The sequence below is a fragment of the Diadema setosum genome, unplaced genomic scaffold, assembly GCF_964275005.1.
Source record: "Diadema setosum unplaced genomic scaffold, eeDiaSeto1 scaffold_24, whole genome shotgun sequence".
Classification (NCBI taxonomy): domain Eukaryota; kingdom Metazoa; phylum Echinodermata; class Echinoidea; order Diadematoida; family Diadematidae; genus Diadema; species Diadema setosum.
In genome coordinates, this window is record NW_027307651.1 from 36,851 (window position 1) to 59,717 (window position 22,867).

At 34.3% G+C, this 22,867-nt stretch overlaps 1 protein-coding gene across 1 annotated transcript in view; it reads left to right on the top strand.

Annotated features, from left to right (window-relative positions):
• Positions 1 to 5,269: 5,269 nt before the first annotated feature.
• The window catches only part of LOC140245711 (uncharacterized), a 56,756-nt gene continuing 39,158 nt past the window's right edge, over positions 5,270 to 22,867 (top strand). Inside the window, exon 1 of the mRNA XM_072325248.1 lies at positions 5,270 to 5,342. Within this exon, the coding sequence (XP_072181349.1) occupies positions 5,270 to 5,342 (73 nt within the window). The remainder of the gene's footprint in view (positions 5,343 to 22,867) is intronic.

Genomic DNA, 22,867 nt, shown 5'->3' on the forward strand with positions numbered 1-22,867 from the left:
GAAGGTACTAAATTGCTATATACATAAAAATTGGTACCCTTTTCAGCTAGGCTGACCCCCGCTGGCTCCCGGACTACTTGTATACATGCAAAGATAGTGTTCATTCTATCTTTCTTTTTTCTCTTTCTTTCTCTTATTTTCTTTTTCTCTCTTTCTTTCCTCTTCATTTCTTTCTTCATCCATTTTCTTTCTTTCTCTCTCTCTTTCCCTTCCTTCCTTCCTCTCCTTCTTTCTTCATTCATTTTTTACTTTCTTTATTTCTTTCTTTCGTTCTTAGTTTCTTTCTTTCTTCTTCCTTTCTTTCTTTTCTCTGAATTCTTTCTTTTTATTCATTCTTTCTTTTCTTTCTTTTCTATTTTTCTTTCTTTCTTTCTTAAAGTCCTTCTTTCTTTGTATTCATTCATTCTTTCTGGTATTTTTCTTTTTTTTTGGTTTCTTTCTTTCTGGTATTTTTCTTTCATTCAGACTCACCTTCTCTGCGTCTTTCTACAGAAAGAACTGAGACTTACGGTGGGCCCTCTTGATAAACATAATAAGGAGAAATCTATAGTTTTTTAATGACTATCTAATAATCATTATTTGAAGACGTCTCATACTTTCGTTCCCTATATGTTATTCTGTTTCCTGAATTGTTTTCATCTCGACCGAACTTGTGCAGTTTTATTCTATAGACTTGTTGCTTTCGATCATACCTATTCAATTCAATTCAATTCAAAGTTTATTTCATTTTTCGACAAAACATATGTTTCACTTCTTTTGGTAACAGAGAATGAGGTCAATAGAACATAGAGAAGTGAAAAGACTGTACAACCTAGCTACCATGTGGCGTCACAGCGGGGAGGGGGCAGGGGCTCGACTGCCCCTAATGAATTTCAAAAATTCACAAGGGAAAATAAAAGGAGAGGAAAGGAGAAAGAAAGGGGAAGGGGAAGGGAAAAGAAAGAAGAGGAAAACTGAAGGACGAAGTGAGAAAGAAGAAAGGGAATATTTTTCAAGGAAAATGTAATATAAGAGGAAAGAGAAAAGAAAAAAAAAAAAAGCTAGAGTCCTTTTTACTCGTCCATCAGGGTTGCCGCACGCTGAGTGTCCATGATTGGCTATGGCTCCATTGCAATTGCTATACTCCTTCGCTTCTTTGCTATAAATACTCTTTTTCGGAATGAAGCGTGTCGTCAACAAATTACAAAAATGCGTTCAGCAGAAGCAAAACATATGCGAGAAACACAGTCCAAAGATGAATGCAAAGCAAAAGTTCTCCTCAAATTGGGATGTTGTTTGACTGTTTGTTAGTTACAAGACCATTTCAAATTTCCTTTCAGGATCCGAAGTTGATTTGAATTAGAGACAACACAAAACATGTCGATAGAATTAGAAATTGTTCTGGTCAACGATCCTGAAACTAAAAGAGATCACCTAATAACCTCATTGAGCTAACCCTAAAAAACAACAACCCTTTGTGATATCTCTCTTTCATGCTAAGAGCAGGAGTACAATGAAAAAATATAGCCAGCGACAAGGGTTTGTTCAAAGCGTATACACGCAATCCAAAACATGCCTAACGGGCTTTATGTTTTGTTTGTTTGCTGGTTTGTTTTTTATTTATGTATGGGTGCAGGGTGGCGCCAAGGCCCCCCCTATGATTTCGCTAAAAAAAGAAAGAAAGAGAAAGAAACAAAACTAAAGAAACAAAAAGAAAAGGGACAGGAGAAGAGAAAGAGCGAGGATTGAAAAAAAAGATTACCCCCTGATTATAAACCTATATGTGGGTCTAAAATCTACATTATTTCCTAGTGCGAAAAAGAATACGTGGATAATGGATTTGTTATTGGGTTTCGGGGGGGGGGGGTGTTAAAACATGCCCAGAAAAAATCTACAATTTTATTTCGGTAGTTAATCATCATTATACCCCACTCATTACTTTCATAACACTATAACTGATTTAGCAATGTTACAGTTCGCTGAATTATGTTAGTGTTTCATTACCTACGTATTTTCTGATTTTGCAATTCATGTTTCTTTGTCAATTGTAAAAGTCATATTAGTTTGTTATTTTGAAAACTGTGAAAGTCATATTTTTTCGTTATTTCCTCAATTGTGAAAGTCATATACTATGTCGCACCTTAGGAGCATTTGTCGGCGGAGCAAATGTCGTCGGAGCAATAATATTGTCGCACCTTAGGAGCATTTGTCGTAGGAGCAGATGTCGCCGGAGCAAACGTCGCTGGAGCAAATGTCGCCGGAGCAAATGTCGCCGGAGCAAATGTCGCCGGAGCATTTGTCGGCGGAGCAAATATCGCCGGAGCATTTGTCGGCCGAGCAAATATATATATATATATATATATATATATATATATATATATATGTATATATATATATATTTATATAAATATATATATGTGTGTATGTATATATATATATATATATATATATATATATATATATATATATGTATATATATATATATTTATATAAATATATATATGTGTGTATGTATATATATATATATATATATATATATATATATATGTATATGACCGTGCATCACAAAACAAACAAAAAGTCGCACCCCTTAATTTCATGTAAGGACTCAATAAAGGTGAAATGGTTCAACCGAGTCAATCTTGAGTTTTTCATATTTTCTGAAAGAACTATCCCTCTTCTACCTTATTCTTCAGTTTGGTATCTTAACATGAATGAGAAAGTGTGTTTTTGGCAGTTTTTTCTACAACGCTTTTTCGGGGAAGAGTAGAATGATCGGGTATGTCTCAGAGGCCGTTTTCTTATGTCTTGAAATCCTTTGCTCACTCTTCACTTTCAAAGCTAATAACTTTTGAAAGGATGAAGCTAAAGTTCACATTTAAATCATGGGCAGAATGTGTTAATAGAACATGCTCAATTCAACCTAAATCTGATAATCCCTTCATTGTTGTTGCTCTGGTGGTTTACATCCTGTGTTTTGTCCCTTTCATGGCACAACTAGCACGGCTTGGTAAAGATTAAACGCTTGAATAGACCGTGTTCTTTAGAGCCTCTTTTCTCAGTTCACACTTTTCCAGAGTGTGTGCTTTCTTTTCAGTATTTAGGTAGGTTAGAGGAATCCATTTCAATTTAGTTATACATCATTAAAGCTAAGAGTCTGCTCTTTCAGAATCTGTCCTTAACTTTAAATTCATGTCTGGCGACTTTTTGTTGGTTTTGTGGTGCAGGGTCACATATATATATCATTATAATATACATATATATATAAATATACATATAGACAAATAAATATATATTGTAATATACATATATATATAAATATATATATATATATATATATATATATATATATATATATATATATATACAGAGCGCATCAAAAAAATCAAACTTTGGATGGCTATAATTTCTTAATTGTCATCTATGAAGAGCACAATGTTGCTTGTAAGGAAAGGGGAACTCTTCCTCTTTCCGTTGATGCTTAATTATGTTGACAATTGTCATGCATGACTGACCACATGGACTTTAAAGACAACAATGACAAATTGCACTTTTTCATAAGAAATGGCAGCCCTCCAAAGTTGGATTACCTTTTTTTGATACGCTCTGTATATACATATATATAGTATTATCTGCATTTTCTGTCATCCGGATGTGGAGTGGATGACATTCTTTCGTGCATTGCTTTTTTTTTGTGCCAAATCTCACTCAAAACAAATACACATTCACCCATTATCGTGCGAAAACAACAAGGGACATATTCTATTTCAACCAGCACAGCGGACTGTAGACAATGTTAATAAAACTGTGCCGTGTTTATCACTGGCACTGGGTGCACATACCCAGTAGTGGTTACAGTTACATCGCACCAACAGCATTCGACGAGTGGCAAGATCGATCTTATTGTTGGTCAATATTAATCACACCAACAATACATGAAGGGATATTTCACTAATATTTTGTTTTATTTCTGTTTCAATTTCTGAAAATAACATGACAATGATATGCAGGTACTCATAATATTAGTAAGTTTGTAATGACATGTGCATACCCCTAGCATGATATACTATAGAAAGTGCTGTATTTGAGTACATCTCTCTTACGAGACAAATAAATTATCCGGAGGCCCGCGGGTCCCGATGTGGCCGAATAATCGAGGTCCTACTGCATATGTACATATGACGCATTTTAAAGCAACGCAGCTGCAGTGACGTTATAAATCGTAATTGAGATTAAAGGGATCATATAGCTTTGGTTGAGACCTAATTTCAGGTTTCTAACATTTTTTGGTGAGATAATAAGAAACCTCTTATGAAATATGAAAGAACATGTAATTCAATGAGGAATTCAACGTTTATTTGATGAAAATTGGTTTTGAAATGGCTGAGATATCCAAAACAGAGCGATTCTAGTAAGTGTGGGACCCACACTTTATTACGATCGCTTTGTTTTACTTTGTTTTTGGATATTTCAGCCATTCCAAACCCGATTTTCAGCAAATAAACTTTATATTCCTCTTAAAATGGTGTGCTCTGTACTATTTCATAAGTGTTTTCTTGGTATATCGCAAAAAGTTAAAAGCCCAATTCTCATCTCCACCAATACTGTACTATCCCTTTAATTTAAGTTGCGTTGTTATAAGACTGTCAAAACCTTATACTGTTTCTAGAAAAAGCGCAGTTTTCAATCGCACCTTCACACACTTTAGTGTGTTTCTAGCCAGAAAATTTTGCCGTCAAAGCATACGTAGACTTATGGGTTTTATGATCTATACAGTGCTAGTCAACATTATCATTGCAGTCTTTTACACGCACCCAAACCTCATAGGGCCTTCTGAAAGGAGTGCATGTCAGTTTGGACTTTGGCCGCTGAAAAAAAGTAGCAGCCTTTTGTGAAACGCAAAAATTGAAATGTCGTGCCGTGTGCTTCACTCAAAAATATTACTATGTGCTGTCGAACATGCACATACGAACAAATGCCATGCTTTAATGAACTTGAACAATATTTGCTTTTGAAACAGGTATATTTATGCTTCGCTTTCTGCGACATAGGGCCCATACGTGAACAGCTTAACGTCACAGATAGGAGCGCCACATTTTTCTCACACTAGCTCTTTTCAGGAAGGAATTGTGCTTGTCTCGAAGAGTGCATTGCTGAAGTGTTGTCCAAAATCGCCACCTTTTGAGGCTTTGATTAATGTATTCACATCACAAGTTTGTCGGACATTGCTATCAAAACCTTGTGCACTTTGAAAAAAAAAATAATTTGTCTCCGTCTATTTCTAGCTATGATGGATAACATATCCGTCCTCGGTCTCTTGGTAACATTGATTGCTTCCGTGTTCTGTGATCCCACTGCAGAAGGTATGTGTAACTATTTTCAAGAGCCTGACTTCATAAAGTTAGCGCTATCAGGTCTCAATCGCGTTATATCACTGAAATGTCTTATTAAAAACCCAGTGCTGCATAGAACATCAAGTACAGCAATATCATAATTAGTCCAGGCTAGAAGGCACCTAACCTTGTTTTTTGATATATACAATGTTTTTGATGGTTTCTTGTCAATTCGAGGGTGCTGATTCCAAATCCGATTGATGCCACTCGCGTAACCTTGAACATTTTCGGCAAACTGCAAAAATCCAAAATGGCCGCCAGATATGCTAATTTGGCCGTGATAATCACAATAATGTGCTTTCTGTGACCAATGATTCTACCAAACTTTGTACATTTCAGTTCCTAGAGTTACTCCTTGTGCATTTGCAACATAATTTTCATTTCATATAGTTTCATTTGGTATTTAAAGCTCATTTCAATTCAAAATGGCTGCCACTCGTATGCTCATGTACAATCTGAATGGCAAAGAGTATGCATTGAAATATATAACAAATCTACTGTATTTCCAGTTCCGTACCTATGCTGTTATATAAAGTGTTGCATGTGGAATACTAATATGTTGGTTGCCACTTACAGTATAGGGGGCCTACATGCATTTTTATTCTTCTAAATGCAAAAATTCAAAATGGTCGCCACTGTTATTCTCCTCTACAATATGAATAGCAAAAATATTCGTGGAAATAGAAAACTAATTTGCTGTTCTTTTTTTTTCTGACATGCAGCTACATTGCTTGTTAAGATTTAGCGCTGATCATTATCTGAAGGATGTTCTTAACAAAAGGTTTTTCTTTTATGATGCAAAAGTCCCAATTTACCACATAAATTACCAGGAATTACGAATGGAGTTTTGAGCATTTAACAATAATAAACCTTGCGATGTTTAACACAATTTCATATCTTTTATTTTGTTTCAACAAAGAATGTATATACTAAGTGCACTAAACACCACGAAAAGAAGTCAATACTGTACCATCATATTCTACATGCAGGTTGAATATAAAAGTGTAATACTAACAAGATATATTAAGAAGCTTCTATGCATTCCCTTAAAACCGTTATTAATAAGGTACAGAAAAATCATATACAGTACTGTAGAAATACATGATTGCGGACAGAAACATTAATGACAAAACTAACAACCCTTTACAATCTAGCTTTTTTTTTTCAGCAAGAAGTTGGGGTGGGGGGTTCTGAGGCAAGTTTTAAATGGATAATAACCTCAATCGCTTTGTTATGATATAATTTAGGAGTAACGCCTTGATATTATCGAGCAAACTAGATTTTCTTCATTGTTATTGTCTTTGAAAATCTCTTTAATTGGATATTTGGCACTAAATGACATCAGCCCCAAATTTGCAAGATTATCAGGCTAAAGATGCATATCAGTCATGCAATTGCCTTAATTGCAACTACATCTGATTATGTTCAGTACTTCCTCAGGGGTCAGAGGGTGATTTTTTTTTTTTGCCATAGAAACAGGATGAAGACATCAAAGACTTGCTTCTCCACCCTTTGAAGCCCTTTGGCTTTGTTGCCAGGCAATAGACAGTGTTGTAGGTAACTTGGGTGGTATCAGAGATGACATCAGACCAGCATCTGCACCACCCTGTTTTGGGGTCAAAGCTTTGAAGCGAAGAAGGGAAATCTATAGGTTGGCTTGTGGGATTTCAAACGCATTGATGACAGGTTGTTCGGGGGGGGGGGGGGGGCATTTCATGAAGCGTTTTGTCAGATTTTTTGACAAGCTGTTATAAGCTACTAAAATCCTTGTATCTGATTGGCTGAGAGCAAATTTGTCAGACAAACTTGTCAGACAAAACGCTTCCCCTTGTAAGGCAATTGCAGGATCGCAGTGGTTGCGGAACCGAGGGTTGGGCAGCAACAGAGGTGGGGGCAAACATGTGTAAAACAAGCCCCTTGACTGAAATGGACCCATTACACGTATCCTCATCATGAATCCTCTGCGTTATATTAACATTGGTAAATATTCCAAGATTCCACAACTCATCATTGAAGGAAAGGTGGGTGCAAAGTACTCATCTCCAGACGGAAAATGAGTCACTTTTACAGTGGCAGCATCATATGCGTCAATTCCATTACAAAGTGCTTGCATTCCTAGACAAAATACAAAATCATTCTTGGGTATTTCAAAATAGGACTACTGTGGAGTGATGGACTTTCTGTTTACTATAGTAAAATAAAAAGAATATATATATAGTGGTACTACTAGCAATACTTTACCAAACTCTTTGTAATCCTCCAAACACACTTGTCCATGCTGTTACATTTTAACCAGCCTTGAGCAAGTAGGGAAAATCATGCATTCACAGAGCCAGTGGTAAATCTTATCTACGATATACAGATAAGACAGAATGTCATTTGTCATTTGTGTTTTCAAGCAAATCATATTCTGGGTTAACATGGCAAAATGTGTGGCAAAATTTCAGAGATTTGACGAAAGGAAGTGAGGTGGTCCCTTTGTTCCATCACTTTCCCCTGCCTCATGTTCTTTCTCGGATGAGGGGGTTGAAAAGTTTGTGTAATATCGCTTTTAGATAATGTAGAACAGAACAGTTATTTCGAGATTTCATTTGTGTCATCATCTAAGATTTAGCCTTTTAATTCAATAAACACAGTGAATATTATGATGTTGAACATCTCAAGGCAAATAAGTATCAAATGTTAATATCTAATAATTTCTCATAAAAGATCTTGATGTGGGCGTCAATTCAAGTTTTGGTGGGTTTACCCCCAATTCCTAGGGGAAAATCCAGATTGAGACACAATGTAGCAAATTTGGATGTTTGCATCAAAATTAAAACAGCTTTTTGTTAGTAACAACCTTGTGACTTATAATCAGCACCCAAATTGATAACCAGTGTAGCTGCATGACAGAAAAAAAAAAGAAAATGTGTTTATTGCATTGTGCATTTTGCCGTTCATATTGTACAGAGGAATATGAGTGGCATCTATTTTGAAGTTTTGTTTTAAGAAGAATATAAAAGCCTACACACAATTATTTTCTGTTTGTTTGTTTGTTTGCTTGCTTGTTTCGCTAGTGGCACTCATCAGATTTGCATTGCACATGTAACACTTTGTAACAGCATAGGTACGGAACTGGAAATACAGTAAATTTGTTATATATTTCCATGCATACTTTTTGTCATTCATATTGTACATGAGCATAGGAATGGCGGGCATTTTGAATTGAAAATGAGCTTTAAATACCAAAATGAACCTATATGAAATGAAAATTCTCTTGCAAATGCACATGGAGTAGCTCTAGGAACAGAAATGTACAAAGTTTGGTGGAATAATTGGTCACAGAATGCACATTATTGTGATTATCACGGCCAAATTATCATATCTGGCGGCCATTTAGGATTTTTGCAGTTTGCCGAAAATGCTCAAGGTTACGCGAGTGGCATCAATCGGATTTATAATCAGCACCCTCGAATTGACAAGAAACCATCCAAAAACATTGTATATATCAAAAAAAAAAAAAAAAAAAAAAAAGGTGAGGTGCACTTTCTATGGAGCCTAGCCTGGACTAAATGTAATCATCATCTTTTTGCTTGATCGTTTGGAATGCCGGTTAGCTAATTTCTGTTACAGTATCACATTTTCGCTCATTTTGTTTCGGATGCATTCACCTTGTATCTCTAAAACAACTGACTTTGTTTCCCATTAATTCGATGCGATGTTGTCAACTCTTTACACCAAGTTGGATTTTGGTGATTTTGTAATTAATGTTGTATAGATATATACCGAATCGATGAATCAGCAGAGCATGCAGTGATAAGTGTATAAGGATACATTTTAAAATGACTCATCGACTTGATGGTTTTTATGAACATTAGAACATCCAAGAAAAATTAGGTTAGTTTCCAAGGGAATAAAAACATCCGCTGTCAGATTTTAGAGTTTCGAGCAGCGTAAGATTTTACTTTTTGGAACAGCAAAGACAGGCAAGAGAGAGAGAGAGAGAAAAAAAGAAAGCAAAATTACTCTTCAGATCAGACGAAACTGTATTGGATTGCTGCACATGCTACAGGAGAATATATCCATGGTCACTTGTGTAGCGAATCCAAAGTCTTATTAAACAATTTGTGAATGATATAAATGTTTTGGCTACGAGATACAGGGTAATCAACTTCTTTACCGAGTCATGTAGACTCGCTTTAATATCATGGAATGCACTCAAAACCCAATTAAGAGACTATACCATGATTTTGCTTATTCTGTTCACTCATTCAAAGAAATCGTTAAAGATGTCAAGCTATATTACATATAAATCCTATAACGTTATAGAATCAAGTGATGCAGATGAAGATACCGAAGCTCTAAAAAATGGAGAACATCCCGAAAAGTTGCCTTGCTGCCCATATTTGGTATAGAGAAACGATCATGACTTGTTATGTCTAATTCCGAATCATTATGACCTTAGCATACTGGATGCATGTATGAGGGGAGGGGTTGAATTTGTATAGTCACTATGAAGTGAAACATAAACGCTAATCTTAACAATGCTGTTTGTAGAAATTGAAAATGGAAATAGGAATAATACAAAATTTGTTGTGGCATAAGAATCCTCGATGTTTTTTTTTTATTTTGTTGTACAATTTAAAAACAAATGCATACACACACACACACACTCGCACACAAAACGAACCCGTCTCTTTGATGGAAGATAGATGGATTTGATGCACTCTTCATACCAAAGGTAATTATCATAGCAGAAATCATAAATATTAGAATAGCTGCATGATTTCATTCAATGTTATAGTTTTTCACATAATCCTCGTACGGGCAAACCTACACACACTAAAATAAAAAAAGAACAATCACGCACAAACAATTTTCCTCTAGTTATTATTAATTTGTTTGGTTTATACCGAATATTTTGTTATGTTTTAAATTCACTTTAATGACAATTATTTGTCGTTTCTTCCCAATCTAGAATCAGTTGGATAAAATCTATTAAATTAGGAAGTTCATATTGGTAAAGAAGAATATATGGAAACTGTAAAATCATAAAATGTACATTATATGAAATGAAACGGTACATCATCGTGTTACATGTCACTTCTGCAACCTTTTTGATTGTGTTTTTCATGTATGATTTGTGACCGTGCACCTCAAAGCGAACATAAAGTCGCACACACTGATTTTGCGTGAGGACTGAAAATAAGTGAAATGGGTCACCCTAGCCGAATTTGACTTTTTCATATTTTCTGAAAGATCGGGTCTTCTTTTACATTTTGCTAAAATTTGATATCATAAAACGGGCTGGAAAGTGTGTTTTTTAGCAGTTCATCTCGAACATTTTTGGTAGAATAGTGTGATTAGGTGTGTCTTTAGAATCCCTTTTTCATTTCTGAAAAAAACCTTGTCCACACTCTTCACTTTCAACTCTAATAACTTTTGAAAGGATAGTGATACTGCTTTGAAAGTTGGCATTGATTATGGACAGAATGTGTTAATGAGGCATTTTCAATTTCAACTTAATCTGATGATCCCTTCATTGTTGTTACTCGGGTGGTTTACTTCCTGTTTTTTGTCCCATTCATCGCACAGCCAGCACGGTTTGGTAGAGATTAAGCGCTTGAATAGACACTGTACTTCAGAGCCTCTTTTCTCAGTTCACACTTTTCCTGAGTTTGTGCTTTCTTTCCTATATTTAGATAGGTTAGGATGAAGTCCATTTGATTTGAGTTATACATCATTTTAAAGCTTAAAGTCTAAATTTTCAGAACATGGTCTTAACTAAAAATTCATGTCTGGCGACTTTTTGTTTGTTTTGAGGTGCAGGGTCACATTTTGAAAGAATAAAAAAAAAATCACTTGACTTCAGAAGGCATTCTGAACGCAAGGAATGCGCGGAATATGTCATGATATAATATAATACACAAATCAAATAATACTACAGATAATAACATGATAAATTGTTAACATAATCTGCGCGACAAAAACATAATTCTGAAGAATTAAAATGGCAAAAGATACTTACCTGAGAGTTATCCGGGAATTAATCATAAATGGTATTTGCAATGGCCATGAAATCGTACACTCTTACGTTATTTATTCCTATATGAAGAGTTCCTTTCCAAAGGATGCTAAATCCACTTTTGATGACAAGGTGAAATACTTGATTTTTCTATATCACGGGTTTCTAACGTGTTTTCCTTGCTATGACTTTATGTCCCATATCAAAACACTATTAGAGGTAAGGAAAATGTGCTCAGGAAAAAAAAATAATACGTGTCTTTCATACTCATTGTAGAAGAATTAATATTCACAAGTATTTTTTTATTTAGTACCTTTTGAAACAAACGTGCCAGCACAATCATGATTGTACAACACGTGATTGTTGTTTTAGTAACAATCTTCTGCATGCACGAACTACGTTGTACTATGTGTTCCAAAAAGAAAATATTTTTCACTTTTGATCCTTGATGGTTCCAAAACTACATATCTGATAACACTGACATTGATATGAGCAATTTTGTTCAAGTTAATTTGAACATGAAAGCATAAAACATTTTCATAAAATTCAAGATCGATTTTAAAGTCAGGATTCAGATTTTGCTCTATTTTCAACTCTCTGTTGTCTGTGCAAAACTTTATCTTTGCACAGGGGTCAATTGGTGTGTGTATAGGTGTGTGTGGTTAACAGCCAGAAAACGGCCCTTGACAATGACCAATGTTTGAATGCTTTATCATATATTTATGAGGAATCCCCGTACCACATCTAGACTTCATTCATCCTAAAATGCTAAAGTGTAAAATCCTAAAGTGTATGCAAATACATGGAAACACTTGCTTATTTTTTTTTCATATACATGCATTTCACCCTTTACAATGAATTCAGACTAGCAGTGCCCAGGGCAGACCGTCATGAATTGTTAATAAAGCATCCATGGCCCTGTTTTATGAAGGGTTATAATTGATTTAAAAGTTGATTTCTGTGATAGGTCTATGGCAGCCTGTGTGGTAAGGACTGAATATATCTTTTGATAAAACGAGGGCCAGACGCCTGGTCAGCACAGCTCTGAACAGATGGTATTCATGTCTATTGTTCAGCTTTATTGTAAGCACACACTCACATACACATCATTGGTTCTTGCGTATAAAGTTCAATTTTGTACAGAGGTTTCAAATTCAACCAAAATCTGAAACACTATTCCTGTGTTATTTATATCAATGACAGTGTTATCTGATGTAGTTTTCGAACTTTTTAGGATCAAAATTGGGAAATGTTTTGTAACAATTGGTACATATGTAATATATATATATATATATATATATATATATATATATATACATAAAGCGCTTTTTATTATGCAACGCAACGGCAGGGACGTTATAAACCGTGTTTGAGATTACAGTTGCGTCTGTTAAAAAAGTCAAAACCTTATAATGTGTCTAGAAAAGTGCAGTTTTGAATCGCACCTTCACATACAGTGCGTTTCAAAACCATGTTTCTAGCCAGAAAATTTTGCCTTCAAAGCATAACCTAGACTTGCGGATTTGATGATCTATAGGCCTACAGTGTCAGACAACATTATCACTGCAATCCGTTACACGTACTCAAAGCCCAAAGAGTCCTCTCAACAGCGTGCATTACAGTTTGTGCTTTGGCCGCTGAACAAAGTAGCATCCTTTTGTAAAAGGAAAAGAAAATAATGTCGCGCCGGTGCTTCATTCAAAGTCATTACTTTGTGCTGTTGAGCATGCACATACGAACAAACGCCACATTATGCGTCATTGAACTTGAACAATATTTGCTTTTAAAACTGGTGTGATTTGTTTGCTTGACATTTTGCGACATGGGTACATTACCGAACAGCTTAACGTGTCGGATAAGAGCGTCACATTTTCCTCACACTAGCTCTTTTTCAGGAAGGAATTGCGCTCTTCTCGAAGGGTCCATTGCATAAAGTGTAGTCTAAAATCGGCACCATTTGAGGGCTGTGATTACTGTTTTTATATCACAAGTTTGTCGGATATTCCTGTCAAAACCTTTGTGCACTTTTTTTCTATGATAATTTGTCTCCGTCTATGTCTACATAACATGATGGATAACATATCCGTCCTCGGTCTCTTGTTAACATTGATTGCTTCCGTGTTCTGTGATCCCACTGCAAAAGGTATGTGTAACTATTTTCAAAAATCTGATTTCATATGAAGTTAGCGCTATGAGGTCTCAACCGTGTTATATCACTGAAATTAGTTATTAAAAACACAGTGCCGCATAGAAAATCATGTACACTATAATGTAATCATTATCTTTTTGCTTGACGTATAGAATGCCGGTTATAGCTAATTCCTGTTACAGTGCCACATTTTCGCTCAAGTTGTTTCGCATGCATTCACCTTGCATCTGTAAAACATTTTCCCATTTGATTCGATGTAATATTGTCAACTCCTTACCTCAAGTTGGAATTGGGTGTTTTTGTGCTTGGTGTTGTTTGAATATAATCAAATCGATGAATCAGCAGAGCATTCAACGGTAAGTGTATAAAAATACGTTCAACAATTCATGGATTTGATGGTTTTTATGAACGTCAGACCAGTCAATGAAAATTAGGTTATTTCCCTAGGAAATATAAATATCCGCAGTCATATTTTAGATTTTCGAATCGTGTAAGGTTTCACTAACTTTTGGAATGATATTATAAATGTCAGGCATGATTTACATATATTATCGGGGGTACTGAATATGTTTTTGTTGACATTTTGAACAGTATAGCAAAACATATAATAATAGTTATTATAACAGGTCCCCCAAAAATATTATTGATTGTTCCCAAGAAAATTTTGATCAAATTTAGAGTATTATTACTCGGGAAAAGAAAGATAGTTTTATCATAAGAAATTTTAATTCTAAATATATACTAAATACTATACTAAAATATAATACCAAAAAAACCTAAATAATGTACTAAATATTACTAACAATTATACAATGCAGTTGTTAAGTTTAATTTCAACTTATTCGTATTAATCACATATCAGCAACCCAACAAGAATATGTATTCAATCAAAAAGTCTTATCGATAATATATTTTCCAATGTAATAAACACAGCATCTACAAATGGTATATTCAATTATGATATATCCGATCATTTAGCTGTTTTAACATCAATAATAGTTCTTTTTTTTGTTGAAGATAAAACAACCTTTTTCATTACAGATTTCAAATGTATTATAAGGAAACAGAGAGTAACAATAAATCTTTGATATTTGATTTAGCGCAGGAAGAAGGGGGCGATGTATTTGATGAAAGCAATGCTGATATTGCTTGTGAAAATGTTCATCAGCAGGTTATTTTATTAATATGAAACAAATATTCCTTTGATTAACGGTCCTGTTAACCTTTGGAAGCATTGATTTAAAAATGTTCAAGATATCACATCGATGCATAATTATGTGTAGGTCAGTTGTATCACAAAACATCCTATTATATCAGATTTTTGCAAGAAAGCCTAAAATAGTATGGAGATATCACTATTTTTTTCATTTAACCATAACTGTAGACGGTTCAATCTAGAAACATTTTTATCTATTGTTCACATTTTGCATATTTAACGATACTTAACATCGGTTATACTGGTTGAAATTATTTCTTTGGTTGCTTCTATCCCTAAATCACATTTTAGAACTATTTTGAAGCACTAATGCTGCTTTATTTTCGTCGGCAAATGGTAAATTATGCCTTTAAACAAATATTTTGTAAGAAGAACACACAGCCCTGGATTACTAAAGGTATTATGCGGTTGATATCAACCCGTAATAAGTTATATAACCAAACAATAAAGAATCAAAGTAATGATTTATTTTTGAAATATCGGAAATATAGAAAACAATTAACAGCGGTAATAAGATTGTCCCGTAAATTGTATTATCAATTAATATAGAAAAGAAATATGGGTCATCTTTTTTTTTTTTCATTATGGCAAACTGTCAATGCTCTTATGGGAAAGATAGTTAAAGAAACTACCAACTCTGCCATCATTGACAATGAGGAATTTATTGATTTTACCACAATTGCCAACTCATTTAATGATTATTTTACAGATATCGGTCCTCGCTTAGCATGTGACATTATACAGATGATGAATGGCGGGGGAAAGAACATACCGAATGTTCCACCCGAAGGGTTTGAAATGCTATTAAGGGAGGTTATAAGCCCCGAGACGAAGTCTCCTGTTTCCTCTATCATTCCGAAGAATGTCTATACATAGCGTATGTATGAATGAAACATTTCTTAGCCTATTAAAAGGTAATATGAGTCATCTGGAAAAATACACTAGAACGAAATCTAGCAAGACTGGCCTGACTGCAGTCATGTAGGGACTGAATGAGGTCAAGAAAGTATATGGGTTTCTGATTGGATATTGCTGAATTTAGCACCTTCTGGAACGAGGGAGAATTTTTCACCTTTTAGAAAACAATTCTTTTTTCTTTTTTTTTATTTCTATTTTTTCTCACAAAAAAATAATTGTAATACCTTAAAGAGCTTACTGTATGGGAGGATTAAAAAATTATTCGAATTCATAAAAGAAAAGATGACTCCCAAAAAGTAAATGAAGAGTTTGTTTGCAAAACATATTTATTAAGTCCATATTTGTCAAATGGAGATATTTGCGATTAAAGTTCAAGAAAAATAAAGAGAATAATAAGAAATTTCAAAAAATATACCTTTATATGTAGTGACCAATATATCATTTAAAAGGTATTATTTTGTACTTTATGACAGAGACCGTACTTCAAAATCTTCAAAAGTAGACTTATCGGTTTTTGCAAACAAACTCTTCAAATATTCCACACCCAATTTCAATCAAATCGTAAGAAAAACGAAGATTCAAAGACAATGTAAATGGCTGCTTTTGTAGTATCTGCCACCTCTTTTTCTGCATGTGCGTTCACCACCCTTTCTACTTTTTTTTTTTTTTGTGAATTGAAATTGATCTGTTGGACAAAATTGATGGGATTTCAAGAAATGTTCAATAAGAAAAAAAGAATATTCAAGGAAATTTGAGTATAACTATTATGTAAAACCGCTTAAATAAGAAGTAAGAAAAAACATCAAAGGGACGATTGAAAGGCTAAATCGTGAAATTTGTCACGTCTTGTTCCACATGTACGTCTTTACGGGGCTATGGAGTGTAGAGCCCTCGCTGACAATGCAAACATTACGGACGACAGGAAATGGAAAGTCGATAGATGGCGATAATGTCATTTGGTGTCACACTATGATAAAATAACAAAACACAAGAACTGCAGTTAATAAACTCAAGAATAATAGAAAAAAAAACCTCTTGAAATTTGTGTGATTTTGTGAACAACGAATTAAATCATTCTGTAATCTTTAATGTGAGTCTAAAAAATGGGTTTGATATTTTCAGTAATGCGAAGTGCTATATGCTCCTCTGGAATTAATAAGAACATCGCCGATCTTATTCTTCCCTTGTTACGAGATTCACCAATCGTTAACGCATGTTTTCAAGTGTTTTGAATAGGCATTTTAAACGCCATTTATATCCAAATGAGTTTAGGGACGTGTTTGAACGAAACGTGTTTCAACAGCTTGGTTATGCCACCGAGAAAAAGGGGAACAAATAAGCCTGAGTGAACTTTTGTAAAACAAAATTGCTTGCCGGCGTAAATCTGGTTCCAAAGCACCAGTACTGCCCGTTGATATCGCTGCACGGTCATATTTGAATACATGTGTTGATATATACAATGGTTACATACAGTGCAATACAACAACGATCCTGCAATGGGAGTGTGGAGGACCTATTTGACATTGTACGCGTAAATGGTACTCGCACTATAATTGATGTCCTGTAGCATTGGTGCGAAGTGATGGGGACGGGACGCATAAAACCCGCTGCCGCTGCTACCATGTACGCTAACTAGATTTTTTTTTCTCTCCCCCTCCCCAAAGTACATATGGCTATTGCTATGTCATTATTTTATCATTTACTTAATCGTTATTTTGGTTGAGTGACAGATAAAGCAAAACAAACAAACAAACAAACAAACAAACAGACAAATAAACAAAGAAACAAACAAAAAGCAAAACCGGTAGATTTCAACTCTGCTCTTTATTTGTACTTGTCGTATTTTACATAGTTATCATTTTTGTATAATTATGATATAAAAATTACACCTGTCCTTAAATCCATCACTGCAAACATCTTCCAACCAACCTGCCAATGTAGCAACATCGTTTTTAAAAAAGCCCAATCTGTTTCATTTCAAGTTTTGTTTTATACTATTTTATTAACTGGAATTTTAATGAGGACTTGCAGGTATAAGTCAACGGAAAATCTTTTGGCAATGACAGCATCACTTTAAAAAAAAAAAAAAAAACTTGAACATACTATTATGGCTGTATTTTTTTTTTTCGTAAAATAAGTATATTTTGAAATATTTATATTCTCAGTTACGGTATACTTGCCTGGGAAAATTGTGCCAAATTACACATTGATAACATTTTCAAACTACAAAAACGGGCTATTCGTTCAGTTAATCTAGTCGATTTTTATTGCCACACGAACTATTCTTCTTTGAAAATAGAATCATTAAGGTTGCTGATTTGTTTTTATACAATTTAGGCACATTTATGTTTCAGTTATCAGCCAACGGCTTGCCTGACGTATTTACTCACATGTTTCAGAAAAAACTATGCCGTCCATGCTTACCCCACAAGACAAAGAGATTCATTTCACCTTCCACGTACTCGTACACTCCTTGCTAAAAAAAACCAATTGTTTTTACCGGACCTAAATTCTCGAACGATCGTCCCGCCGACTTAAAACTGTTCTAATATGTTTACATTTAAATACAAATTGAAATCAATGATACTTAATGAATATAACCAGCTTGATTAGATTTTTTTCTTTTTAAATATGTTATCTGCAGTATCCTCATTCAATGTATGGTGGATCAACCCGCAGTGTATGATCGATTTACCTCTGGCTTAAGCTCCTATTATACACTTAACAAAAAAAGTAAGTTACCCCCTAGCATTTGTGGATATATCTCAAAAAGTATTTTACCGATTTTCCTAATTCAAACCGGAATGGATAAGGAATTTTATTACTCATAACATGAATGGCATATCATTGCTACCAAATATCATTATCGGTTTGAAAAATAAATGCATTTTATGTCAAGATGCATGGGAGAAAAAGTTGCACTTAAGGTTATATGAAGCATATTGTGTACATTTCCTATGCAACTTAATAGCAAATGACCTTTTTAAATTGTTTTAAATTGTAATTCTCAGGAATTTCTTCAGGTACAATGTGCTACCTTATTAAACAGATGTTATGCATACTTATTAAACAATAGGCCTTTTCAATAATATGAAGATGTTTGTCGAAGTCATGTGTTTTTTAATTCCAATTTCGGTTTATCACATTAATGTGCTTATGGCCATTTTGCATCATGCGCTCAAGTTGTAGATCAGTTTGTTTCAAGTTTCAAGTTTATTTCATATTTCCATTTCTCAGTGATGGGATTACAAAATGATTGACAATAAAACAAAAGTACAAAACATATACAACCATATCTTATGTTTGAAGAAAAAAAAAGACAAGCAAACATTACACACAAATATAAATGGTCATTTTCATCTGAGGATATCACAAATAAATGTCAGAAATATGATGGGGCCTACATAAAAGCAAAGATGCTTGTAAAAACTGTAGGTTCCCGAGTTTATAGGCGTGAAATTATACGGAGAACGGACATGTTTATCTCGACCAACTTAAATTGTACCAGTGCAAAATCAGTATTAAAAACGAACTATCAAACCACATGAATACTTTAGTATCGCTTAAACGAGACTGTACATATTTCGCCGTGTTTACACACACACACTCACACAAAAAGTGCTATAACGGTATCGTCAAATAACTTGGAGCTGCAGACAAGGACAAAAGACTGGGGGTATTAAAAAAAAAAATGTTGCTAAGAGCCGGGTAGTGTGTATCCACTAAGTAATAGCCGCTTTAGTTTGCGTTTGAAGGTGAATAAGGATAAGGAAGAAGTAATATCTTGAGGGAGGTCATTCCAGTATCTGGGTCCAGTAAACATAATTGTTTTCTTTGCAAAAATAGTGCGAGTACGGGGAAGGTGATAAGCGTCACTCTTACGAGTGGGGTAGCAATGAATAGAGCGATTTCTTTTGAACATGTGAATAAAAACAGATGGTAACTCATTAGTTGTTAGTTTATACATGAAAATTCCAAGATTATAATGAAATAGGTCTGGAATTTTCAGAATTCTGTTTTGATGAAAAAAACAGTTGGTATGAGCAAAATATCCGGCGTGGTTTATAATTCTTATTGCACGCTTTTGAATACGAAGAAGGGAATCTAATAGTAAATTGATTGCATTTCCCCACGCCAAAATTCCATAATTAAAGTGTGGAGATATTAAAGAAAAATACATACTCTGCAAAATATAAACAGGGAACAAATGTTTAAGCTTGTTTAAAATTCCAATATTTCTGGACAAAATTTTACTTACAAAATTAATATGAGTTTTGCAGGATAATTCTCGGTCAATCCAGAGCCCTAAAAACTTTGCGTTATTGACCTGCATTAAACATATATCATTTATTTTGATCTCATGTGGGACAACATTCAAAGAATTACTGAATACCACATAATAAGTTTTTTCTATATTCAGGGATAATTTGTTGGCATAAATCCAGGATTGCACAGACCTAAGCTCAGTATTCATTATATCAATTAATGTATTAGGGTCTCGATGAGAACAAAACAAACTTGTGTCATCAGCAAAACAAATAAATGATAAAATTGGCGATGATTTTTGAAGGTCATTTATGTATAAAATAAATAAAAGTGGGCCCAAGAGGGAGCCCTATGGGACTCCACATGAAATAAGTTTTAACTGCGAATCATAGCCGTTAATGTTAACAAATTGCTTTCTATCAGTTAAGTAACTCTTAAACCATTCGAGAGGTGGCCCGCGAATTCCATTATGATACAGTTTAGAAAATAAAATTTCGTGATCTATCGTATCAAAAGCTTTAGAGAAATCAAGAAAAACTCCAATTGTATGCTCAAAATTATGTATAGCATGAGCTACCTTGTCTATAAAAGTGAGTAAAGCATGGGTTGTATTATAATGTTTTCTGAAACCAAACTGAGAATCTGATAAAATATTATGATTTGTGAGAAATTTCAATAATCGCGTGTAAACTAACCTTTCAAGGATTTTAGAGATCGAAGTCAATAGAGAAATTGGTCGGTAATTATTCACCAAATCTTTCTGTCCCTTCTTAAAGATAGGGACAACTTTTGCAACTTTCATTTTATTGGGGACTTTACCATTAACTAGAGATTGACTAAAAATGTATGTTAAAGGAGAAATGATTTGATTCAAAACATTTTTTAAAAGAAAATTTGTAATTCCATCATATCCTGAACTTTTTTTATCGTTTAGATTCTTGACGATATCAACATTTTCTTCTTCAACAATAGGTTCAAAAAATATTGATTGAGGATTCCTATTACCTAAATATCTATGATATTCAGTTGGGGATTTCGGGATTTTACTGGCAAGATGTGGACCAAGGCTTGCGAAATAATTATTAAAAGATTCCGCCATGCTAACCGGATCGTTAATCTGCCGGCCGTCCGCCGAAATATATTTGGGAAGATCAGTATTGGTTTTGTATTTGAGTGTCTCGTTAATCACCTCCCACGTACTCTTCACATCGTGTTTATATTTAACAAACTGTCGCGAAAAATAATTCCGCTTAGCAACACGTATTAAGGATGTCAATATATTCCTATATCGAGTATATCTTGATTTATTTTGAGGGCATGGATCTTTGCGATATTTATGAAAAAGACTATTCTTGCGGTTAATGGACCTGAGTAGAGATTTTGTTACCCATGGTTGTCGAGGTACTTTTTTATAATTTGAATGGTGAGGTCTTTGAAGAGGAACACTAGATTCATAGTTAGTGGTCAAAATATTCATAGTTGAGGGCAATGGCATCGAACGTATGGAGTGGCCTGCAAGATCCCCTGACTGTAATCCAACAGAGAATCTCCAACAGAGAATCTGTGGGATGTCATTAAGCGGAAAGCGAGCAAGAAGGTGAATGATGACATTTCACAGCAAGAATTTAAGCGCATCTTGCAGAGAGCATGGGCCAACATTGAGCAGTGCCAAGTACAAACTTTAGTTAACAGTATGAAAAAGAGATGCCGGCTGGTCATTAAAGCGGATGGTGGACATATCAATGATTAAATACTTCACTGTATTATTTGTTTACTTGTGTAAAAGTCAATGCAAATCACTAAAGTGCAACATTTTTTTCCCTTGCATTTTGATATAAAATGCTTTTTTTTTTCCACACCAATAATGATATCTGGTGGCCTTGATGTGCCATTCATGTTATGAGTAATCAAATTCCCTATCCATTCTTTTGAGATACATCCAAAAATGCTAGGGAGAAACTGACTTTTTTGGTTGAGTGTATTTACATTTTGAAGTCGTTATGAACTTGATTCTAGATATGTGCTCGTACACTTTTGTATCTATATGCTATTTTTTCACTCAGTTCTTATTCTTTGGGTTCTTATTTTTTTCCTCTTATATTTCTTCTTCCCATTGTACCATGATATTCTAGCTTTCATGTAGTTTCGTCATTAGTACTTTATGTCCTGTCTCCATTGATTGTATTGCAAATTTACATTGGTATTTTTTCCTGGAACCTGCGTTTACAAGCTTTGCTTTTGCGATTCCATCATATTTCACTAGTTATAGAGAATTGAGTATATGAATATAAGAACATGAAGAACGACCCAAGTCCATGGAGGATCATTTCGAGTAAACTAAAAAAAAAAAAAAAAAACTTCATATCTTTTTTATTTGTCCAATGATATTCTATTTAACTGTGATGGGAAGGCAACATTGTATATACAAATTAGAACATATATTATTATGACAATTAACATTTACATTAATTGTAGAGAGGCAATTTTGTGTGGTGGACTTAGGTCGTTCTTTGATTCATATGGACTTGGGTCGTTCTTTGATTCATATACATGATATTCTGCTATAGAGATGGGAGAAGGATGAGAGAGGGCGCTATTATATGAATGTAAGAATGACCCAAGTCCTTCATTCTTACATTAATATAAGATTTAACTCATTCATTTCAGGCACTTCCGGGGGTAATTAGGATTTATCATTTACACACAAGATGAGTCCATGCATAAGCTACAATTTCCCATGTCAAACTGAATTTGGCCAAAAATTGGACTTGGGTCGTTCTTATATTCATATACTCAATTGTCTTATGTACATTATTTACGCTGACAAACTTTCTGGTCATGACCCGATTTATATCATATTTTGTATCTTGCTTGGTTTGTATTTTTTTTTTATGTATCTCGATGTCAAGTGAAATATGAAAATAAACGTGCTGGAACTG